The sequence below is a fragment of the Pristis pectinata genome, chromosome 12 (genome assembly GCF_009764475.1).
Source record: "Pristis pectinata isolate sPriPec2 chromosome 12, sPriPec2.1.pri, whole genome shotgun sequence".
In the NCBI taxonomy this organism is placed as follows: domain Eukaryota; kingdom Metazoa; phylum Chordata; class Chondrichthyes; order Rhinopristiformes; family Pristidae; genus Pristis; species Pristis pectinata.
In genome coordinates this window covers 43,163,596-43,185,639 of record NC_067416.1, presented here as the reverse complement: position 1 = coordinate 43,185,639, position 22,044 = coordinate 43,163,596, and the positions used below count along the sequence as shown (strand labels likewise).

At 42.9% G+C, this 22,044-nt stretch overlaps 1 protein-coding gene across 1 annotated transcript in view; it reads right to left on the bottom strand.

The window, feature by feature from the left end:
* Positions 1–3,542: 3,542 nt before the first annotated feature.
* The window catches only part of hk1 (hexokinase 1), a 79,509-nt gene continuing 61,007 nt past the window's right edge, over positions 3,543–22,044 (bottom strand). Inside the window, exons 12-18 of the mRNA XM_052027599.1 lie at positions 18,382–18,501; positions 17,217–17,312; positions 15,676–15,775; positions 12,234–12,417; positions 10,683–10,838; positions 10,348–10,581; positions 3,543–4,386 (exon numbers count right to left, since the gene is read on the bottom strand). Of these exons, the coding sequence (XP_051883559.1) occupies positions 4,245–4,386; positions 10,348–10,581; positions 10,683–10,838; positions 12,234–12,417; positions 15,676–15,775; positions 17,217–17,312; positions 18,382–18,501 (1,032 nt within the window). The 3' untranslated portion in view covers positions 3,543–4,244. The remainder of the gene's footprint in view (positions 4,387–10,347; positions 10,582–10,682; positions 10,839–12,233; positions 12,418–15,675; positions 15,776–17,216; positions 17,313–18,381; positions 18,502–22,044) is intronic.

Here is a 22,044-nt window from a genome sequence, read left to right as displayed (position 1 = left end):
TGCAGATGCTGGAAACCTGAAACAAAAGCGGAAAATGCTGGAAAACTCAGCAGGTCAAGCAGCATCTGTGAAACAGTCAACATTTTGGATCTGCCATGGATTTCCAAATAGGCAGATAGCAGATTATCGGAGCTTTACTATTTCAAAATTCTTAGCAAATGCACAATTCACAGAGAAATAAAACTCTACAGGGATAGTAATTGGTCTGTGGCTGACTAAAGAGGTTAAGGATGTATTAGATGAAAATAAGAACTTGATAACTTTGCCAACAGCAGTAGTAAACCCGGGGATTGGGTGAGTTATGAGAAGAGACCAAATGAGAAGTGACTAAATGACCAAAAACTGGAATAAGAGGGAGAGAACATGTTGAGAGCAAATTGAGAAATACTTAAAAAGCTGTAAAAACTTCCACAACATTAACAAGAACAGCAAAATAAATGCAGAACCCATCCTAGCAATGCCCATCGAAATTATAATGGTGATTGAAGAAATGGCTGCAGCATTAAACCAATTTATTTCTGCTATTTATTGTATCCTCTAACATATGCACCCATTGCAGAAGATACAATTAATGTAGCAGAATTAGAGTCATAGAATTGTACAGTACTGAAATGAGCCCTTAAGCCTACCATATCTATGCCGACATTTTGCCTGTGTGCACTGATCCCATTTGGATCTGTATTCTTATATGCCCTGCCCATTCAAGCACTAAATGTCTCGTAAATGTAGTGATTGTATCTGATCCCACCGCCTCCTCTGTCGGCACGTACCACATATCAACCACAGTCTGTGTAAAAACTTTCCCCTCAGATCCCCTGAACTCCTTCCTCTCATCTTAAATCCATGCCTTCTTCTTTTTGATACCCGTACCATGGGAAAAAGACTCTACTTTCTTTGTCTGTGCCTCCAATAATTTTATGTACTGCTATCAGGTCACCCCTCAGCTTCCTTTGCCCCAAGGAAATTAGAGGGGAATCAATGACAGTGTGGAACTTAATGTAAGTAATACTACTAAAGGGAAAACTTTGGAGAAATTAAGGAAACTTAAAACCAGACAAATCCCCGAAACATGATAGAATATATCCCCAGGTTGTAAAAGGGGTAGCCACAAGGATAATCCGACAGTCATGTAATGCTGGAACAGACCCAGCAGATAGTAACAGTGACATCACTCTTTCAGAAGGGTGCAAGAATAAGAAACCATACCAATGAAACTTATATCTGTTGTTGGCAAGGTGCTTGAAATACATTAAGGACACTTAGAAAATTGTAATATAATTACATAGAGCCAAAATGGTTTAATAAGGGGAAAATTGAGACAAATCTAATAGATGCTTTTTTGAGGATGCAACTAGCAGGGTTGATAATGGGGGCCCACTAGGACAGAGTGTATCTGGATTTTCAAAAACTATTTGAAAAAGAACTAAATGAAAGGGTTGTTACATAAAATAAAGGCTCACAAACTTGGAATATCGTATTAGGAAGGAATGAAGACTGGTTAAAGGACAGAAAACAGATGATAGGAATAAATGGATTGTTTTCAGGCTGGTAAATTATTGTAAGAGGGATCGGTATTCAGCACTGTATATGAAAATATACAGTGTAACATAATCAAGTTTGTTGATGATATAAAGAAAGTGAACAGTGCAAAGTAATACAACTGATAATACCCATTAATCCTCTTTCCCCAAGGCCCTAATCTCCAATAACCCTCTTGCCCTGGATTCCATTTTCCTGTAACCTTTTCTCACTAAGTCTTGCAACCCAGCAATCCTCTTCCCAAATCCCCAATCTCTCTCTCGACAGTCCACTTTCAGAAACCCACTGTCCCCTCTCAGCCCCTTTCTTTGTCTGAGTCCTGGATCCTTAATAACCAACCCAGTCCCCATCCCTCCTATAACTTCCCCTCCCAAGCATTCCTTGAGCAGTCTCACAGTTCCCTACACTATTCTGCCCCAATTCCTCCAACTCCCCATTGCCCATCTATGCCCCAGCTCCATTTCACATCATTCTTGACAGCCCGATTTCTCAGAACTACAATTGTCAATTGTAGACCAAGCTGGAAGAATAAATGCTGATAATCAAATCTACCTTCTTTATAATTAAAACCTTAGTGAAGAGAATTCCATGAGTGTGATTGCAGAGTCGTATCAGAGAAGACCGTGAAGTGGATATTGGCCCAAAGATCAGCAAGAAAGACAGGCAGCTCCTCAGAGATTCCTGAATCATCTGTGCAATGCTGGGTTTATTTTCTTGTCCATGTTCCTGTCATTTTAATTAATTGTTTCAGTTATGCTTTCCATGGAGCTACGTAAAGAGCAGGTTTGAGGGTCAACACACTTTCATTTCTTCATGTCTTCACTTAATAAATAGAAGATCTTGTGTGTTTCGTCTATTGAATAAACTCTAATTTCCCAGGCTACTGAGAAATTCCCCTTTTGAGCCCAGTTACTCTTCTGTGATCCTCATACACTTGGTTCGATCCCACACATCCTTATCTACAGCATCCTTTAACAGAGGGTAGTGGTGGAGAGGTGTTTCTCTAGCTGGAGGTCTGTGACCAGTGGCATTCCACAGGGATCAGTGCTGGGACCTCTGTTCTTTGTGATATATATGAATGATTTGGACAAAAGTGTAGATAGACTGATTAGTAAATTTGCAGATGACATAAATTGGTGGAGCTGTGGACAGTGAGGAAGGTTGTCAAAGGACACAGATCAGTTGGCAAGTTGGGTGGAGAAATGGCAGATTGAGTTTAATCCAGACAAGTGTGAGGTGTTGCACTTTGGGAGTTAAATGCAAGAGGAAAGTATGCCGCAAATGGCAGGATCCTTAGGAGCTTTGATGTACGGAGGAATTTTGGGATGTAAGAACATAGCCCCCTGAAGGATTCAACACAAGTGGTTGGTAAAGCAGGTGTGGTTAGAGCACCAATGAAGGCAAACAAAAGTCGGGAAGTCATGTTGCTGCTGTATAAAACTTTAGTTAGGCCACATTGGGAGTATTGTGTGCTACAAGGAGGATGTGGAGGCTTTGGGAGGGTGCAGAAGAGGATCACCAGGATGTTGCCTGGATTGGAGAGTCTCAGCTGTAAGGAGAGGCTGGACAACTTGGATTGTTTTTGCTGGAGGGTCAGAGACTGAGGGGAGACCTGATAGAAGTATATGAAATTATGAGTAGTATAGATAGGGTAGATGGTCAGAGTCTTTTTTCCAGGAAATGTGAAATATTAGAGGGCATTGGTTTAAGGTGCGAGAGGAAGCAAGTTTTTTTTCCGACACAGAGAATGGCAGGTGCCTGGAACGTGTTTCTAGGGGAAGTGGTAGAAGCCAATATGATAGCAATACCTGAAAGTCATTTAGACACATGAACAGGCAGGGAATGGAGGGATAGAGACCATGTGCAGGCAGATGGGATCATGGTTGGTGCAGACAAGGTGGGTCAAAGGGACTATCACTGTGCAGTACTGTTCCAGTGTTTTGTGACCAGACTTGGAACAGTGTCCCATAATATTCTCCAAAAGAAGTCAGGCTTTTCAGTGATGCACAACAGATCAACTTTAATGTATTCATGATTTCACTTTAAAACAGAGTGCCTAAAACGGAGTGTATAAAATTAAGGTTCTGCTACATCATAAGGCATGCATCTTCATTAATCTCGACATATTCCCAGACAAGATGAAAACAATGTGTAACACAACACCCAGCTAAATTTCCTGAAAATACATTTCAGATTGCAATAACTGATTTCATTTCTTGGGTGAATTTTAAGTTACCAAATATATAGATATACCTTTGTGAAGACTCGCCACAGCACTACACAAAATTACATAGTAGACAACAGTAAAGCAGAAATCCTTTGTTGTTTAGAATGTCATATGGCTATAACAAAGGAGGTTACGTGGAACTAGGTTCCAGTTTTAATCCTTCAATAGCCTTAGGAAAATCAATGAACAGACACTTTAAATGCTAGGGTGACATTGAAATTGAAGTTGATACTGAACACAGTGATTATTTTAAATTGGGACTTTTGCAAATCCAGCAGCCTTGAATTAACAAGTGTGTTGTTGCTACTCTTTAGGGTATTTCAATTTTTTTGGATGTTTATCTATGCCAAACTCAGCACATCACACTTGTAAAATACCTCAACTCTGATGATCAAGCAATAGCTGTTTTAGTAAGAGAGGTGCAAGGGATATGTGATACTGCCCCTGCCACAGGAGGCTGTCCTGTCCTTAAGGGGTCCTACTGCCCAGATTCACGAAGTCTGCATGCCACCGCTGTTATCAGGGCAGCTCCCTTTCCACTGCCGTCTTCTGATAACAGGAACGTCACGTCACACTTTGGAGCTAGTTCCTTCACCGTTTTGTGCATGATCTTTGAAAAGCTGTTAAGGAGAAAGAAACAACATCTCAGTGAGGTTGCCAGGTAATGTACTCAGCTGATCCCAGTTGCACAATACGTCCACCAATAAACAAAGGGCTAGGGTCCGCACGGGCAGGTGGAGGGACTGACCAATCAGTTTGTAGGGAGGGGATGAGATGGGGTGATGGGAGGTGTGCAGAGGGAAGATAGTACCTGTTCAGTAAATGGATGTAGTCAGGTAGTGATCAAAAGTTTCACAAGGTTGGTGAGGATTACAGACTGGAAGTTAAACAAATGCATTCCTGATTGAAAGGAGCACATGATACCACACAGAGTTAGAATCAAGGTCCCAATTACAACCTGGGATTGGGAGTAGAATTAATCTATTCCTGAAAGTCTCACAGAGCTGCTGTCCTGGCTGATGTTACTTAGCATTACAGAGCCCTGACCACACCTGGGATTTTCTGGTCTATGCAGTGCTAAACTGGGGCTCTAAGCAGCAGGAAGATGGCCTCCCTTCCAATGTGTAGCTTTTCTGTTTGCATCAAACAGACTCGTGTTTTATGTTCTGCTCACCCAGGTTCTTCCTGCCTTTGTTCCATCCACTGACTGCAAACGTCAGCAGATCCTGTCAGGTTCGCTATGGGCTTTAGGAAGTATGGATTCCTCAGGGAACATCATCCTTCCCCCTTCCACTGAACATCTACTCACGGAGTAACATTCCCTTTCCCATCCACTGGCTGACTAACAATGCCCTTTGTGGTGTCATCAAAGGGGATATTGGACATGTGTGGGGGGAAAATGAGCTGCAGGGAAACAAGGAGTGGGGGAATGGGACTAATGGGATTGCACCCTTAGGAACCGGCAGGGACCCAGTGGGCCAAATGGCCTGCTTGTTGTGAGATTGACTGAGTCTGTAGCCTCCTCACCCCACCAACTCCCAGTTGTATACAACTTGTTCCCACCCCCACCATTCGTGGCATCCATCTAATGATCAACCAGTCATTACGGGAATGACATCTGGTTCGAGGAGACTTGAAAACAGCAAAACATTCTTTGAAGCTAATTCTACTTTCAGGCAATGTTTACCAATGCTACGGGTGTTTCTTTAACATTAACTTATTCCTGACACACATGACACCTGGGTGATTTGCTGCTATTTTCCTGTATTTAAACATAATGGGGTAGGCTTTCCACTTTGGGTGCAATCGGCAACTCTGGAGCAAACTGGACCCACTTTGAACAGTTTACCTTTTCAAAACAGGGACACAATAGCTAAGTTATGTTAGATCACACAAGCGCTAGAAAACAGGCCACGTGGCCTCTCAAGCCTGCCCCACCATTCAATGTGATCATCGCCAAGCTGTCCCAGACCTCAGCTCCACAGAAACCTCAACTGGCAAATCTTCCAAAAAATGATCTACCTCCACTCTAAATACTTCTAATGATCCAGACTCTACGACCATCTTTGGTAGAGAATTCTGGGAGCCTCACCGCCATCTGAAAGAAGATATTTCTATGCAGCTCAGTTTTAAATGACTGGACCCTTGTAACTATGTTCAAGAGATCAGTGATCCAGAACTCCAGGAAAGAGTTGAAATCCCACCATGATGATCGGGGAATTTAATATTGTACTAAAACAATGTATCAGTGCAACTATTGCAGCAATACATTTAGTGTTACAGTTGATATTTCAAAAATATTTTAGACAGTGTATTTATGTTTATCAAAAGTTAACAGAACAATTGTGGTACAGATTGTGAGCATAAAGCTTACTTTTCCGTGATTCATGGGAATTAAAAATACATAGAATGGATGTTATCGAAGTGTTAAGTTTAGCTTATTGGGCAGAGGCAAATAGACTAAAGAAATCTGTAAAGTCAGATTGTTTTGTTTGGTCAGTTAACTATACATGTATGCATAGAGGCACAAGAGACTGCAGATGCTGGAATTTGGAGCATAAACAAACTGCTGGAAGAACTCAGCTGCATCTGTGGAGTCATCTCGAGCTTTCAGCTGCGTCATTTCAAATCCCCTGCCCATTCCCTTCTCCACTGCCACAGAGAGGCCAAATGCAAACTAGAACAACATGTTCTACTCGGGTAGTCTACAAGCCAACGCTATGAATACTGACTTTTCTAGTTTCAGGTAACCCACAACCCCCGTGTTCCTTGCGCACTCCTTACAGTCTACCCAGGTTCTCTCTCCTTTTGTTCACCTTCTCCATTCACACACCCACTATCCCCCTTTACCGAGATTTGTTAGCCCGCCTGGTTCCATCTGTCCATCATCCACACACCTAACTACCTGGGCTTCTATGACCATCTCTTTGCCTCCACAGATGCTGTTTGACCCCAAGTTCCTCCAGCAGTTTGTTTTTAGAATTACATATATGTGTCTGTTAATAATTAGTTAATTATATAGATCTGCTTATTTAAAAAGTTAACTGCTGATACATTTTATGTGGGTTTGTTATTTTTTTAAAGGCTAAACTGCTTAACATGCAAGAAAGCAAGTGTACCTTGAAGAATTGTATGCACCATGTAGCATAACCTTTGATAAGTTGTTAAAACTAAGAGCAGTGATTGGTACAACAGAGGATGTTTTGTTATTTTAGCGAGCGGCAAGACAAAATAACCTATGGACACTACTATACTAAACTTTAGTTAGTTTGGAGTAGTCAGTTCTTCAGTAATGTCAATGAGCACATTTGGTGAGACCCTCAGCGATTTATTCACTTGAACCAATTCTGAGGGCCAGACCTGCTTCCTTGGCCCATAGAGAATGGCAGGAAAAGTTACACTTGGGGAATGAGGAAATGGCAGCGAAGACAGGGAAAACAGGAGTAAACCTGGAAAAAGTGGGGGACTGCAGGTTGAGTCGATGAGGAGCTGAAAAAATTTGGCAATAGTGAAAATATAGGGTTGGAGAAATTAATCCCCAGGCATTGCATCCTTATAGAATCACAGAATCGTACAGCAGATTGTGATGCCTTTCTACGTCAATCCCATTTGCTTGGATCCCTTTACGCCCTTCCTATCCAACTACCTGTCCAAATGCCTTTTAAACATTGATATAGTATCTGCCCCTACCACCTCCTCTGGCAGCTCGTTCCAGACAACCACCACCCTCAGTGTGAAAAACCTATGCCTCAAATCTATAAATTTCTCCTTTCTCACCTTAAACCTGTGTCCTCTAGTGCCCTGGGGAAAGAGACTGACTATTCATCTTATCTATGCCCTTCATACTTCTACAAACCCCTCAGCTTCCTACATTTCAGTGAGAAGAAACCCAGCTTTTCCAAACTTCCTTGTAACTACAGCCCTGCATTCCAGGCAACATCCTGGTGAACCTCTTCTGCACTCTCTCCATTGCTACTACATCCATTCCTGTAGTGTGGGGGCCGGAACTGTGCACAATACTGCAGGTCAGTCTAACCAATGTTTTGTATGGCTGCAACATGATGTCCTAACTCTTATACTCAACACCTCAGCCAATGAAGGCAAGCGTACCAAATGCATTCTTCACTGCCCTATCCACCCACGTCGCCACTTTCATGGATCTACGGGCCCGCAACCCAAGGTTCCTCTGTACATCAATGGTGTGAAGGTCCCTGCCATTTGCTCTATATGTCCTACCAGAATTTGACTTCCCAAAGTCCAGTACTTCACACTTGTCTGTACTAAATTTCATCTGGCACCACTCCACCCAAGTTTACAGCTGACCTATATTCCGCTGTATCCTTAGGCACCCTTCTTCACTATCTATGACTTTTTTTGTGTCATTTACAAACTTATTAATCAGACCACCTACATTTTCATCCAAGCCATGTATATATTTATCAACAAACGTCCCAGTAGTGATCCCTGCGTACACCAGTTGTTACAGATTTCTAGTCAGAAAAGCACGCACTACCCCCGCTTCCTATCGTCAAGCCGATTTTTGTTCCAGTTTGCCAAAAGGCTTCAGATCCCTTGAGCCTTAACCCTCTGGACCAGCCTACCATGTGGGACCTTGACAAAAGACTGAGTGAAGTCCATGTAAACTACATCTACTGCTCTGCCTTCACCAATTTTCTTGGTTACATCCCCAAAAAACTCAGTCAGATTTGTGAGACATGATCTCCCCTACACAAAACCATGCTGATTTCTCCTGTTCAGTCCTTGCCTTTCCAGATGAACATAAATCCTGTCCCTCAGAATCTTCTCCAACAATTTCCCTGCCACTTCCCTCGCTGGCCTGTAGTTTCCTGGCTCATCCCTACTGCCCTTCTTGAATAAAGGAACAACACCAACTACCTCCAGTCTTCCGGTACTTCACCCGTGGCTAACGAAGATGCAAAAATCTCCATCACCACCCCAGCAATCTTCACTCCATATCCCATCCAGCCCTGGGGATTAATCCACCTTAACGTGCTCCAATATTTATAGCACTTCCTCCTTCCTGATACAGCCATGCACTAGAACATCCACATATTCCTGCCTTAATCCTCCAGCCTTCTCCCTGGTGAATAATGACAAGAGATGCATTCATTCAGGACCTCACTCATATCCCCTGACTTCACACATAGGAAAGAATAGGTCCTGAGGGGACCTATTCTTTCCTATGCTACCCTCTTGCCTCTAATATACTAATAAAAGGTACTTGGGTTTAGAAAAGGGTGGATCTGGAGATAGTAAATGCCCTCACTGTATTCTTGACCCTGTGTCCATTGATCCCACAACAATCCTTACAAATTAGAAGGGAGCAGGTAATGGGAGGGGGGAGGGAGAGAGAATTTTTTCAGATTGGAGGCCCGTGACCAGGATCAGTGCCGGGTCCCCCGATGTTTATCATACTTATCAATGATTTTGATGAGAACGTAGGTGTCATGGTTAATAAGTTTGAGGATGACACCAAAATTGGTGGTGTGGTCTGGTGGACAGTGCAGGAGGTTGTCTTAGATTACAACAGGATGTCAATCAATTGGGAAACTGGGCAAAGGAAAGTCATTTTACAGCAAGGTTTTAAAAAGTGATCACAAGGTGTCGAATTGTGCGGAATGCAATGTTCTTTGGCCTCCAGTGCTGGATATGTCAGTTATAAATCAGGGGGAACGCACAGATCTGCCTGGACCTCCCCAAGTGCCCGCATTTGGTGCGGAAATTCTTTAAATGACTCCACTTGTGGTAATAAGATTCCCAGAAAACACAGGCATATTTCCATTATTTCTTTTCAACATAAATGGAAGCCATTTCACCCACTGAGTGGATGCCAGTTTACAGAGCAATTCTGTTATTCCACTAATTTTCCTTGTAACCTATTCTCTTAATGTTCCATCAACTCGCTCCTATATTCTACTTCTCACTGATACAACAGGGTCATTTACAATGGTCAATTAATCCAACAAGCCACAAGTCTTTGGGATACGGAAGGAAACCGTGGCACCAAGGTGAAACCCACCTGGTTACTGGGAGAACTTGCAGACGGCATCAGAGTCCAGGTTTGTACCCGGGTCACTGGAGTTGTGAGGTGGCAGCAGATATTAAAACCCCTCTCTCTCTCTTTCTCGATCACTTCTTTTTACTTGGAAATTCATCTTACTGAAAAGTAAATCTTGTAATTTGCTCCATGGCAAACCATGAATTTATACAATAATTTTTGATTTTAAATCAGACTAAACCCAACGTGAATGAATTTGGACAACCTCAGTCCATTTACTAGAGGGTATCTACCCACACTACTAAACCGCTCCTGGTTTGCACTGTTGAGTCAGACCTAAGCTTTGCTTTGGTGTGAAAGGGAACAGATCCATACTGATTCACCAGGTTTGTTACTGAGGCACATTGATAAAATAGTTGAGGGATAATGACTTTATATCTGGCAATAGTCTTCCTGGCTTTGGAACACTGAATGGCAATGCTTGGTGCTTGTAATAAAGAACAGCATTCCATTCATCAGCCTTCATCAACACAAAAGTAATTTTAAGAAGTTGAACACTTACTGTGGGTGTAGCTTGTAGAGAGTTCCATCAACACCAACAGTGATCTCCAGGTGGTCCAAGCCCCGGTTCTCTCTTATTTTGTCAACGACAGCGGCCATTCCTGCACCACAGAGCTGGGCGGCTCTTTTGGAAACAACGCCACACACCTCTTTAACGATGATACTGTCATCACAAGTGCTGTCGAGGCCGAGGTTCTGAAGGATTGCACGGACCTGGAGCAGGGCCAGGCGATCACTGTGTTCATAGACAGGTAAAGAACAAAGTGACACGTCAGCCATGAATCTCAGCAGAAACAAACTAAATGTGTAAAATCTTAAGAACAGAAGTTTACATACCTTTCTATCTGAGAGAGAAACTTTGTCTCAAAGATGCCTCTTGTCTTTAGTCTCTCCGAGATTTGCCCCCTGAACAAGAATCCTCGTCTGGTGAAGTCGATGACCACATTTCGCACAATCTCACCCAGGTACATCCCACTGATCATTTTTTCATATCTGGTAATGACAGTGACAGCAAACCTTTCAGCATTCAAGCAGCACTTTCAATTTAAGTATCCTACTCCACCGTACATCTCAACTGGATGTGAATATAGGAGGTGTGATTAGTAAGTCTGGGGACGACAGAAAAGTTGGGGGTGTTATGAATTGCAAGGACCAGTGTCTAAGGCAACAGCAGGATAGAGATCAGATGGAAAATTGGGTGGAGAATTAACGGGTAGAATTTAATGCCAGCATGTGTGAGGCGAAGCATTTTGGGAAGTCAAACAGGGTTTGGACATACACAGCAAATGGTAGGGTGCTAAGGAATGTTGATGAACAGAGGGACCTAGGGGTCCAAGTCCATATTTTCCTGACAGTGGCAACACAGGTAAATAGGGTGATGAAGAAGGCATATGGCATGCTTGCCTTCAAGGGTCAGGACAGAGAATCTAAAAGTTGGGATGTTATGTTGCAACTTTACAAAACACTGGTTAGGCTGCACCATCAGTATTGTGTGCCATTCTGGTCACCACACGATGGGAAGGAAGGGGCTACACTGGAGAGGGTGCAGAGGAGATTCACCAGGATGTTGCCTGGATTGGAAGACTTTGGTTACGGGGAGAGTTGGATAGGCTGGGATTGTTTTCTCTGGAGTGAAGGAGGCTGAGGGTGGACCTGATAGATATATAAAAAATTATGAGAAGCACAGATAGGGTAGATAGTCAGAATCTTTTCTCCATGGTAGGGGCATTAAAAACAAGAGGGAGGGCTTGGGTTTAAGGTGACAGGAAGGAGGTTTAGAAGGAATTTGAGCAGGAAGTTTTTTTTTAAAAAACAGAATGTGGTTGATATATGGAACTCGCTGCCAGAGGAGGGGGTAGAGTCAGATACAATCACTATGTTGAGGAAACATTTAGACAGGCACTTTAAAAGGCAAGGCATAGAAGGATACAGACCCAGTGAGAGCAAATGGGATTAGTGTAGATGGGAAAAATGGTTGGCATGGGTGTGGCTGTCAAAGGGCCCATTTCTGTGCTGTAAAACTCTATGACTCTCATTGCTTTATTAACATTAATTATTTCTATTCATATTCCAGTAAGTATTTATATCTATTTCATAATAGGCATTTCAAAACCAGTTCTATGTGCATTTAGAAATACATGGGAAGCTTATGGTACAAACATCAGTACCATATCAATACTAGTGGCATTGAAACACGGTTGGGAATTGATAATGCTCTGCTGTTGCTGATCTCAAATGGTGCAAGATTTCCAAAATATTAAGTAAATGCAGCTCAGATACCAGAAATATTTTCAGGATGTCCAGCTGATACTGTTCGACTTCAAAGTAACTCAATTCATCTCACATGATTTCAGAGGAGGAGATAAATTCTGCATTGTATCAACCCACTTTTGCTTCCCTTGGTTTAATGACAGATCATCCACTGCGTTGTCATACTCCGTCCTGATATCATCAAGGCATCCATTGTCACCGAAAGCTCCCCACTCCATGTTCACGCACATGAGCCCCTCGTCTCCCTCCACCGTCTCGGTGTTTCTTGCCTCTTCCATATAGCAGGTGTTGCTGCCAGTCCCTGAACAGGAACAGTGACATCCGCTTAAGAGGACTGGAGCATCAGAAATTTACCACACATAGTTTCAGATGAGAAAATGAAAGCTAAGGGTTTAATGAATACAGAAGCAATTTGAAGGTAAAGAATCAAAATTAAAATCACTTGCTTGCATGAATGTAAAGTAATGTAAGCATGAAAAGTTCCTTCCGGTAGATGAATGGACTCCTGGCATAGACACAGGGAAAAAAGAAATTACCTTTTATGGACAGTGAGTTAGGAATTGTTGAGCACAGTAACAAATGAACTGTGAGGATGAGATACAAGCGAAAATTGGGTAAACCCAAAGTAGGGAAATTTAGCGCACACTTGCCTCTTGTGTCTTGGCCCCCCTGGGAGATCCAATTAGAACCATAGAAAAACTACAGCACAGAAAACAGGCCATTCGGCCCTTCTAGTCTGTGCCGAAACATTATTTGGCTAGTCCCATTTACCTGCCCCCCAGCCCATACCCCTCCAGACCTCTCTCGTCCATGTATCTATCCAATTTACTCTTAAAAGTTAAGAGCGAGCCCGCATTTACCACATCAGATGGCAGCCCATTCCACACTCCCACCACTCTTTAAGTGAAGAAGTTCCCTCTAATGTTCCCCCTAAACCTTTCCCCTTTCACCCTAAAGCCATGTCCTCTCATACTTATCTCTCCTAATCTAGGTGGAAAGAGCCTACTTGCATTAACCCTGTCTATGCCCCTCATCATTTTACAAACCTCTATCATATCTCCCCTCATTCTTCTCCGTTCCAAGGAATAAAGTCCTAACATGCTCGATCTTTCCTTATAACTCAACTCCTGAAGACCCAGCAACATTCTTATAAATCTCCTCTGCACTCTTTCAATCTTACTGACATCCTTCCTGTAGTTCGGTGACCAGAACTGCACACAATATTCTAAATTTGGTCTCACCAATGACTTATACAACCTTACCAAAACATTCCAACTCCTGTACTCAATGCTTTGATTTATAAATGCCAGGATGCCAAAAGCCTTTTTTACAACCCTGTCTACCTGTGACTCTACTTTCAAGGAATTATGTATCTGAACTCCCAGATCCCTTTGTTCCTCTGCACTACTCAGTGCCCTACCATTTACTGTGTATGTCCTACCTTGATTTGTCCTTCCAAAATGCAACACCTCACATTTGTCTGCATTAAATTCCATCTGCCATTTTCTGGACCATTTTTCCATTTGGTCCAGATCCCTCTGCAAGCTTTGAAAGCCTTCCTCGCTGTCCATTACACCTCCAATCTTAGTGTCATCAGCAAACTTACTAATCCAATTTACCACATTATCGTCTAGATCATTGATATATACAACAAACAACAATGGCCCCAAGGCACAGCACTAGTCACAGGCCTCCAATCTGAGAAACAACCATCCACAACCACTCTCTGTCTTCTCCCACTCAGCCAATTTCAAATCCAGTTTACAACCTTTCCATGGATACCCATTGACTGAACCTTCTGAACTAATCTCCCATGTGGGACCTTGTCAAAGGCCTTACTAAAGTCCATGTAGACAACATCCACAGCCTTACCTTCATCTACTTTCTTAGTGACCTCCTCAAAAAAATCCACAAGATTAGTTAAACACGATCTACCATGCACAAAGCCATGCTGACTATCCTTAATCAACCCTTGGCTGTCCAAATACTTATATGTCCTATCTCTCACAACACCTTCCAATAATTTACCCACTACTGATGTCAGGCTCACTGGCCTGTAATTACCCGGTTTACTCTTTGAGCCTTTCTTAAACAATGGAACAACATGATCTATCCTCCAGTCCTCTGGCACCGCACCCGTGGCTAAGGACATTTTAAATATATCTGCCAGGGCCCCTGCAATTTCTACACTAGTCTCTCTCAAGGTCCAAGGAGATACCTTGTCAGGCCCTGGGGATTTATCTACCTTTATTCGCTGTAAAGCATTCCTGACTTTTTAAATGGATTTTTGTTAGCCTGAGCACCATCTTTCTACAATAGGCCCATCCAATTAACATGAGCAGCAAAACAATAGTCAGTATTGTCTGCAGAGAGATTTTCAACCTCACTGGTCTGAAAAATGACAATTTTTATATACTGAAGTTCAAGCATATTTTTATAGTTCTGTTTCCCCTGAAACCAAGCTACTCCAAGGTCCAACACTCATTCTGCATCCTCTGCCTTTAGAGACAACTCTGACCTCCCACAACCTCAAATAGAGAGAGGTTGGGTGTGAGTGTGTGTGCCTGGAATGCCTTGCCCGTGGAGGCCAGGGTCACCGTCACTCTCAGTCTTCTCACCTCAGGATCACTCCAAGTTACTATTGATCTGTGCTGCATGGAGTGCAAGGAGAGCAGACTTCACCTACTTTTCTCAAAGGGATGACGGGACGGGCGCAGGTTTCCCCAGAGTACAGGAATTCAAAGACTGGATTCATGTTTTTATTCCCTGACCAGCCTGAGGGGTTTCCATGGTTCCCCTCAGCTACCGTTCTGCACCAGCTTGTCCAGGGCCATCTATCTTTCACCCTAATTCCATTATTGAGGTATCCGAAATTCAAGTCTACAAATAACTATATACAAACACCCGCACACAATTAGCCTGTCTCTCCTGCCATCAAGCAAAGCGCATCTTTAATAGATCTCAGCATTTAATCCATGGGTTTAGGCTTACTCCTATGCTATCAAAAGACAAAGAACTGCAGATGCTGGACATCTGAAATAAAAACCAGAAATGCTCAGTAGGTCAGGCAGCATCACTGGAGAGAGAAATGGAGTTTAATGTTTCAGGTTGATGTTCTTTCATCAGAACTTTCCATCAGAAAAGTCAGTCCTGAAACTTTAACTCCAGCATTTTCAGTTTTTTTTAAACTTCTAAGCTATCATCATTTACTAACACTAAATGGACAGTCATAGACTTATTCCTAGGGCAAAAATGGCTAACATGAGGGGGCATAATCTTAAGGTGATTGGAGGAAGGTATAGGGGGGCACACAGAGAGTGGCGGGTGTGTGGAACACGCTTCCGGCAGAGGTTGTGGGGGCAGATACATTAGGGACATTTAAGAGATTCTTAGATAGGCACATGAATAATAGGAAAATGGAGGATTATGTGGGAGGGAAGGGTTAGATAAATGTCAGCACAACATTGTGGGCCAAAAAGCCTGTACTGTGCTGTACTGTTCTATGTTCTAAATGAGCCAAATGTAGTGGGTATCAGAAGATTCAAAATACTTTACTCACCAACAATCATACCAACTTCACACTGTGGATCTTCATACGCACATGTCATCATTGTCCCAACCGTGTCGTTCACAATTGACACAATATCCAGCTCAAACTCCTGGAGGGAGAAATTATAAAATCAGGAAGAATTTTAGGCTGCTCAGCTGCAGCAGGTTAGCATTACATCAGAGACAGATGCTCTACCTGTCTCAAATATTCAAAACTTATTTTCTTCTGGGTTTTTCTTAACTTTTGGCAGAGTTCAATTAAAGAAGCCTCCCAGTCATGAGATCTGCCATTAATTATTTAAAATCATTATAATAACCTACAATCCACCATTTTTTTTCAGAACTTGAGCTAAATTTTATAAGTGCATTGAAGTCAAAACAAAATAATTATAAGAGGGAGAAAGAAACAGAAGTCTCAGTTGTTGGAGGAGGAAAGACAGGAGGGGAATCAGGTGTGTTACCTGAATGGCCTTAATACTGTGCTGTGTATTCCAGCTAATTTGGTGCATAATGATGGTAAATATGCCAATGATTAACTCCTGTTCTTGAACTTGTACAATATCATGTTCATTTACAAAGAAATGGAAACTTAAATGAATAGTATTGGTATTGGTTTATTATTGCCACTTGTACCGAAGAACAGTGAAAAACTTGTCTTGCATACCGATCGTACAGGTCAATTCATTACACAGTGCATTGAGGTAGTACAGGGTAAAAACAATAACAGAATACAGATTAAAGTGTCACAGCTACAGGGAAGTGCATTGCAGGTAGCAAATAAGGTGCAAGGTCATAACTATGTAGATTGTGAGGTCAAGAGTCCATCTCATGTATAAGGTAATCATCCAATAGTCTTATCGCAGTGGGATAGAAGCTGTCCTTGAGCCTGGTGGTATGTGCCCTCAGGCTCCTGTATCTTCTGCCTGATGGGAGAGGAGAGAAGAGAGAATGACCCAGGTGGGTGGGTTCTTTGATTATGCTGGCTGCTTCACCAAGGCAGTGAGAGGTCCTGGGCAGAGCAGTTGCTGTCTCAAGCCATGGTGCATCCAGATTAAATGGTTTCTACGGTGCATTGATAAGAGTCGGTGAGTGTCAAAGGGGACATGCCAAATTTCTTTAGCCTCCTGAGGAAGTAGAGGCACTGGTGAGCTTTCTTTGCCATGGCGTCTACATGGTTGGATCAGGACAGGCTATTGGTGATATCCACTCCAAGGAACTTGAAGCTGTCAACCCTCTTGACTTCATCACCATTGATGTAGACAGGTGCATGTACACCACCCCCTTTCCTGAAGTCAACGACCAGCTCTTTTGTTTTGTTGACATTGAGGGAAAGGTTGTTGTCATGACACCATGTCACTAAGCTCTCTGTCGCCTTCCTGTACCCTGACTCATCATTATTTGAGATACGGCTTACAACAGTGATATCATCTGCAAACTTGTAGAGGGGTTAGAGCAGAATCTGGCCACGCAGTCATGAGTATATAGGGAGTAGAACAGAGGGCTGGGGACGAGGGCTGAGAATGAAAGACTGATTGAAATTTGTCAACTTACATCTCTTCTTTTAATGGCATCCCTGAGCATAGTGACTACATCCTCTCCCTCACAATCTGTTGCCTTAAAGCCTTTCGTCCATTTAAGAAGAATACCCTGAGAAAGACAAAAAAAATCTATAATTTCATAGCTGACATGGAAAATCACTTTAAAATGGAAAAAGTACTGTGTAGTGTCATGGCACCGCCTTTGGGAAAGGCACTGTCTGAACAGAGCAGGGCAGTACGAAAGGGTGGTTAGGACAGGGTCTATGGTTGGACAGAACAAAGTGGACCAGGATAAGAATGAGGATAGTGGAAAGTCATTCACTACAGACTGTGGTCCAAATATTATGATGAGTCCCAAGTGGCACGCTAGGTGGTCAGAGTAATGGTGTGCCAATGACTTCTTTAGCCACTCTCGTCAGAGGCTGAAGATCTCAGTCTACTGAACATCTGTGTCTACAGTACTGCGCATCCAAGATGAGGGCAAGGTCCAGGAAGTTGTGGGAGAGAGAGAGGCCAACTATTTTAATCTGGGGTTGGGTTGGCAATTAGGTAAGCAGTTGGTGAAAAGAGTGGATCAAGTAAGTTGCAGCTGGAGGGTCATCGAGGAGGTGAAAGTGACCATGAATGGTGCCTGGGTTGGGTCCATGATCAGAGAACTGGGTAGGACATCAAGTGGGGTCTGTACATCAAGTCCCCCAACAGCTTCAGGAGTTTAGAGGGTTGGTGGGTGGGTGAGTAGGGGGTGGATTGTGATGAGATCCATGCATGGGGGTGGGTCAGTACCTTTACAGTGGGGATGCTTGAAGGATTAAAAGTTATGTACAGGATTTACATTCGTGTGGTCCCAATATGGCATACACTATAACAACCAAGTAGTCCCAGCACAGTGGCAGTGATAAGGTCTTTGGACAACTTAGTCTAATAACCCCACAAGGAATGTTACATGGGAATGGGGCAAGGAAATCACACCAATAACTCAATTGCTTAGTCGAATTTCCAGGCTGGCAATTGGCCATTATTGCACCTTACATTATTTTGCATTATTACATTTTCAATTCAATTATGCTGAAGTTATCAATGCTATACAATTTAATTTCAAGGCTAGGATTCATTAAATCCACATTAGAGTACGCAACAACAAATATTTTTCTTTAAGCGTTTTAAATAAATGCACTTGCCTCGTCTAAACTCTTCTGCTTGCAGGGGAAAGAAAACGTGAAGCCAAGAGGAAGCCGAGCACCTTTCATGCCCATGTAGTCGAGGAAGTCGGAGATGCAATGGACAATGTGGTCAAACAGCTGAAAATCAGAAGAAAGAATTACCTGGTTATTATTGATAGATATATACAATCAGCATGATTTCCCACCTGACATTTAGTCATCGTTTGCCTAAGATGCTTTTTTTTTAAAGATTGAACAAAACTTAGTTTGATTATTACTTCAGCAAAATGCACCAGTTCCTCAGGTTTCGACTGGTTGTGGAAGACCTCGAGCACACTACTGGAAAACAGGTGCTTCCTTTTCAGGGATACCCAAGTGCAAACATAACTGGTGAAGAGAGTCTAGTAATCTAGAAGGACACGACATACCACAGACATTCAATGGCATTACTAGCCCTCACTATCAATACCCTGAGGGTTACCATTGAACAGAAGTAGCCATATACATAGTGTGGCTATAAGAACAGGTCAGAAGCTGGGAATCCTGTGGAGAGTAACTCACTCCCTAATTCCCCAAAGCCTGTCCACCATCTACAAGGCTCAAGCCAGGAGTGTGAAGGAACACTCTCACAAGATCACAAGACAAGGGAGCAGAAGCAGGCCATTCGGCCCATCGAGTCTGCTCCAAGGAAAGGGAAATAGAAATGAGAAATGGGGAATGGGGAAAGAAGAAAAAAAAACTATTCTAATCCCAATTACCGGCCTTATCAACTATACTAATCCCAATTACCGGCCTTATCAACTATACTAATCCCAATTACCGGCCTTATCAACTATACTAATCCCAATTACCGGCCTTATCCCCATATCCCTTGATATCCTGACTATTTAGATATCTACCTATCTCCTCCTTGAACGCCCCCACTGATCTGGCTTCCACTGCTGTACGTGGCAAGGAGTTCCACAAATTCACCACCCTCTGGCTAAAGAAATTTTTCCTCATCTCTGTTTTGAAACTGTACCCTCTAATTCTAAGATTGTGCCCTCTGGTCCTGGACTCACCCACCAAGGGAAACAGCCTAGCCACATTTACTCTGTCCTTTCCTATCAATATTTTAAATGTCGCTATGAGGTCCCCTCTCATTCTTCTGTACTCCAGCGAGTACAGTCCAAGAGCCGACAAATGCTCCTCACACGTAAGCCCTTTCATTCCTGGAATCATCCTCGTAAATCTCCTCTGAACCCTCTCCAACGTCAACACATCCTTCCTAAGATGTGGGGCCCAAAACGGCGCACAATATTCCAAATGAGGCCTCACTAGTGCCCCGTAGAGCCTCATTAACACTTCCTTACTTTTATACACTATACCTCTCGAAATGAATGTCAACATAGCATTCGCTTTCTTTACCACCGATCCGACCTGGTGGTTAACCTTTAAGGTATCCTGCACGAGTACCCCCAAGTCCCTTTGTACTTCCGTGCCTTGGATTTCCTCTCCTCCTAGATAATAATCTGCCCGCTTATTTCTGCTTCCAAAGTGTACAACTGCACATTTCCCTACATTGAATCTCATCTGCCATTTCCTTGCCCATTCTCCTAAACTGTCTAGGTCCCTCTGCAACCTTCCTATCTCTTCAATACTCCCTACTCCTCCCCCTATCTTGGTGTCATCCGCAAACTTAGCCACGAAACCATTTATTCCATCATCCAAATCGTTAATGTACAAGGTAAAAAGGAGCGGTCCCAACACCGACCCCTGCGGCACACCACTAGTAACCGGTAACCAACCAGAACGAGATCCTTTTATTTCCACTCTTTGCTTCCTGTCAACCAGCCAATGCTCCACCCATTCTGTTATCCTACCCGTAATTCCATCACCTCTCATCTTATTAATCAGTCTCTTGTGAGGCACCTTATCAAAGGCCTTTTGAAAGTCTAAATACACAACATCTACCACCTCTCCCTTATCCACCTTACCTGTGATTTCTTCAAAAAACTCCAATAGGTTGGTCAGGCAGGATCTTCCCTTCACAAAACCATGTTGGCTAGGACCTATCTTGCCCTGCGCCTCTAGGTATTCCGTAACCCCGTCTTTGAGGACAGATTCCAATAACTTTCCCACCACTGACATCAGACTAATAGGTCTGTAATTTCCTTTATGCTGCCTCCCACCTTTCTTATACAATGGAACTACATTAGCGACCCTCCGGTCCTCCGGAACCACGCCGGAATCTATCGATTTCTGGAAAATAATCGCCAATGCCTCCGCTATCTCTAAAGCCACCTCCTTCAGAACCCGGGGATGCACCTCATCCGGTCCGGGAGACTTATCAGTCTTTAGTCCCTTTAGTTTTCCTAGCACCTTCTCCCTACTAATCTTAACTGAACTCAATTCCATTTCGTGAGACTCCTGACTAACCGGCACATTGCTGATGTCCTCCACGGTGAAGACCGATGCAAAATATTCATTCAATTCCTCTGCCATCTCTCTATCGTCCATTATAATAGCTCCTGCACCATTATCAATAGGTCCTATATCAACCCGTGTCTCTCTTTTACACCTTATGTATTTAAAAAAACTCTTAGTATCCTTTCGAATGTTATCCGTCAACTTCCTTTCATAATTCATCTTTTCTTTCCTAATGACCTTCTTAGTTTCTCTCTGCAGGTTTTTAAAAGCTTCCCAGTCTTCTGTTTTCCCACTAATTTTTGCTTCTTTGTACGCCGCCCCTTTTGCTTTTATTTTAGCCTTCACCTCTCTCGTTATCCACATTTGTGCCTTTTTTCCATTCAAAACCTTCTTTTTTCTTGGAATATATCTATCCTGCAATTTCCTTATTTCCTGTAGAAATTCCTTCCATTTCTCCTCTGCCGTCCCTCCAGCCAGCTTACTCTTCCAATCAATTAGGGCCAACTCCTCTCTCATACCATTGTAATTTCCTTTGTTCCACTGAAATATCGATACACCAGTTATCAGTTTCTCCTTCTCAAACTTGAAACTGGTTCGCAGTGGTTCCTTTACCTTTAGTTCCCTAATCACCTCCGGTTCATTACACAGCACCCAATCCAAAACAGCCGATCCCCTGGTGGGCTCTTCAACAAGTTGCTCTAGAAAAACGTCCCTTAGACATTCCACAAACTCCCTCTCCTGAGTACTACCGCCATTCTGGATTTCCCAGTCCACCTTCATGTTAAAATCCCCCATAATTATCTTCACATTGTCACTCTGGCATGCTTTTTCTATCTCAAACTGCAACTTATCGTCCACTTGCTGACTGCTATTAGGGGGCCTATATATGACTGCTACTATTGTCCTTTTACCCTTGCTATTCCTTAGCTCCACCCACAAGGATTCCACCTCCTCTGACCCAATATCCTTCCTTTCTATCGATTTTATATCACTACTAACCATCATGGCCACACCTCCCCCTCTGCCTACACGCCTATCCTTCCTATACACTGTGTACCCCTGGACATTCAGTTCCCAATTACATCCATCATAAAGCCATGACTCGGTGATTGCCACAATGTCGTATTTATTAACCTGTAGTTGTGCCACTAGGTCATCTACTTTATTCCTAATGCTACGTGCATTTAAATACAGTATGTTTAGTCCAGTATCTGCTATTAATTTTGTTGTACTTCTATTGTTCAGCAGATTATCCTGGCTTTCCACCTGTCT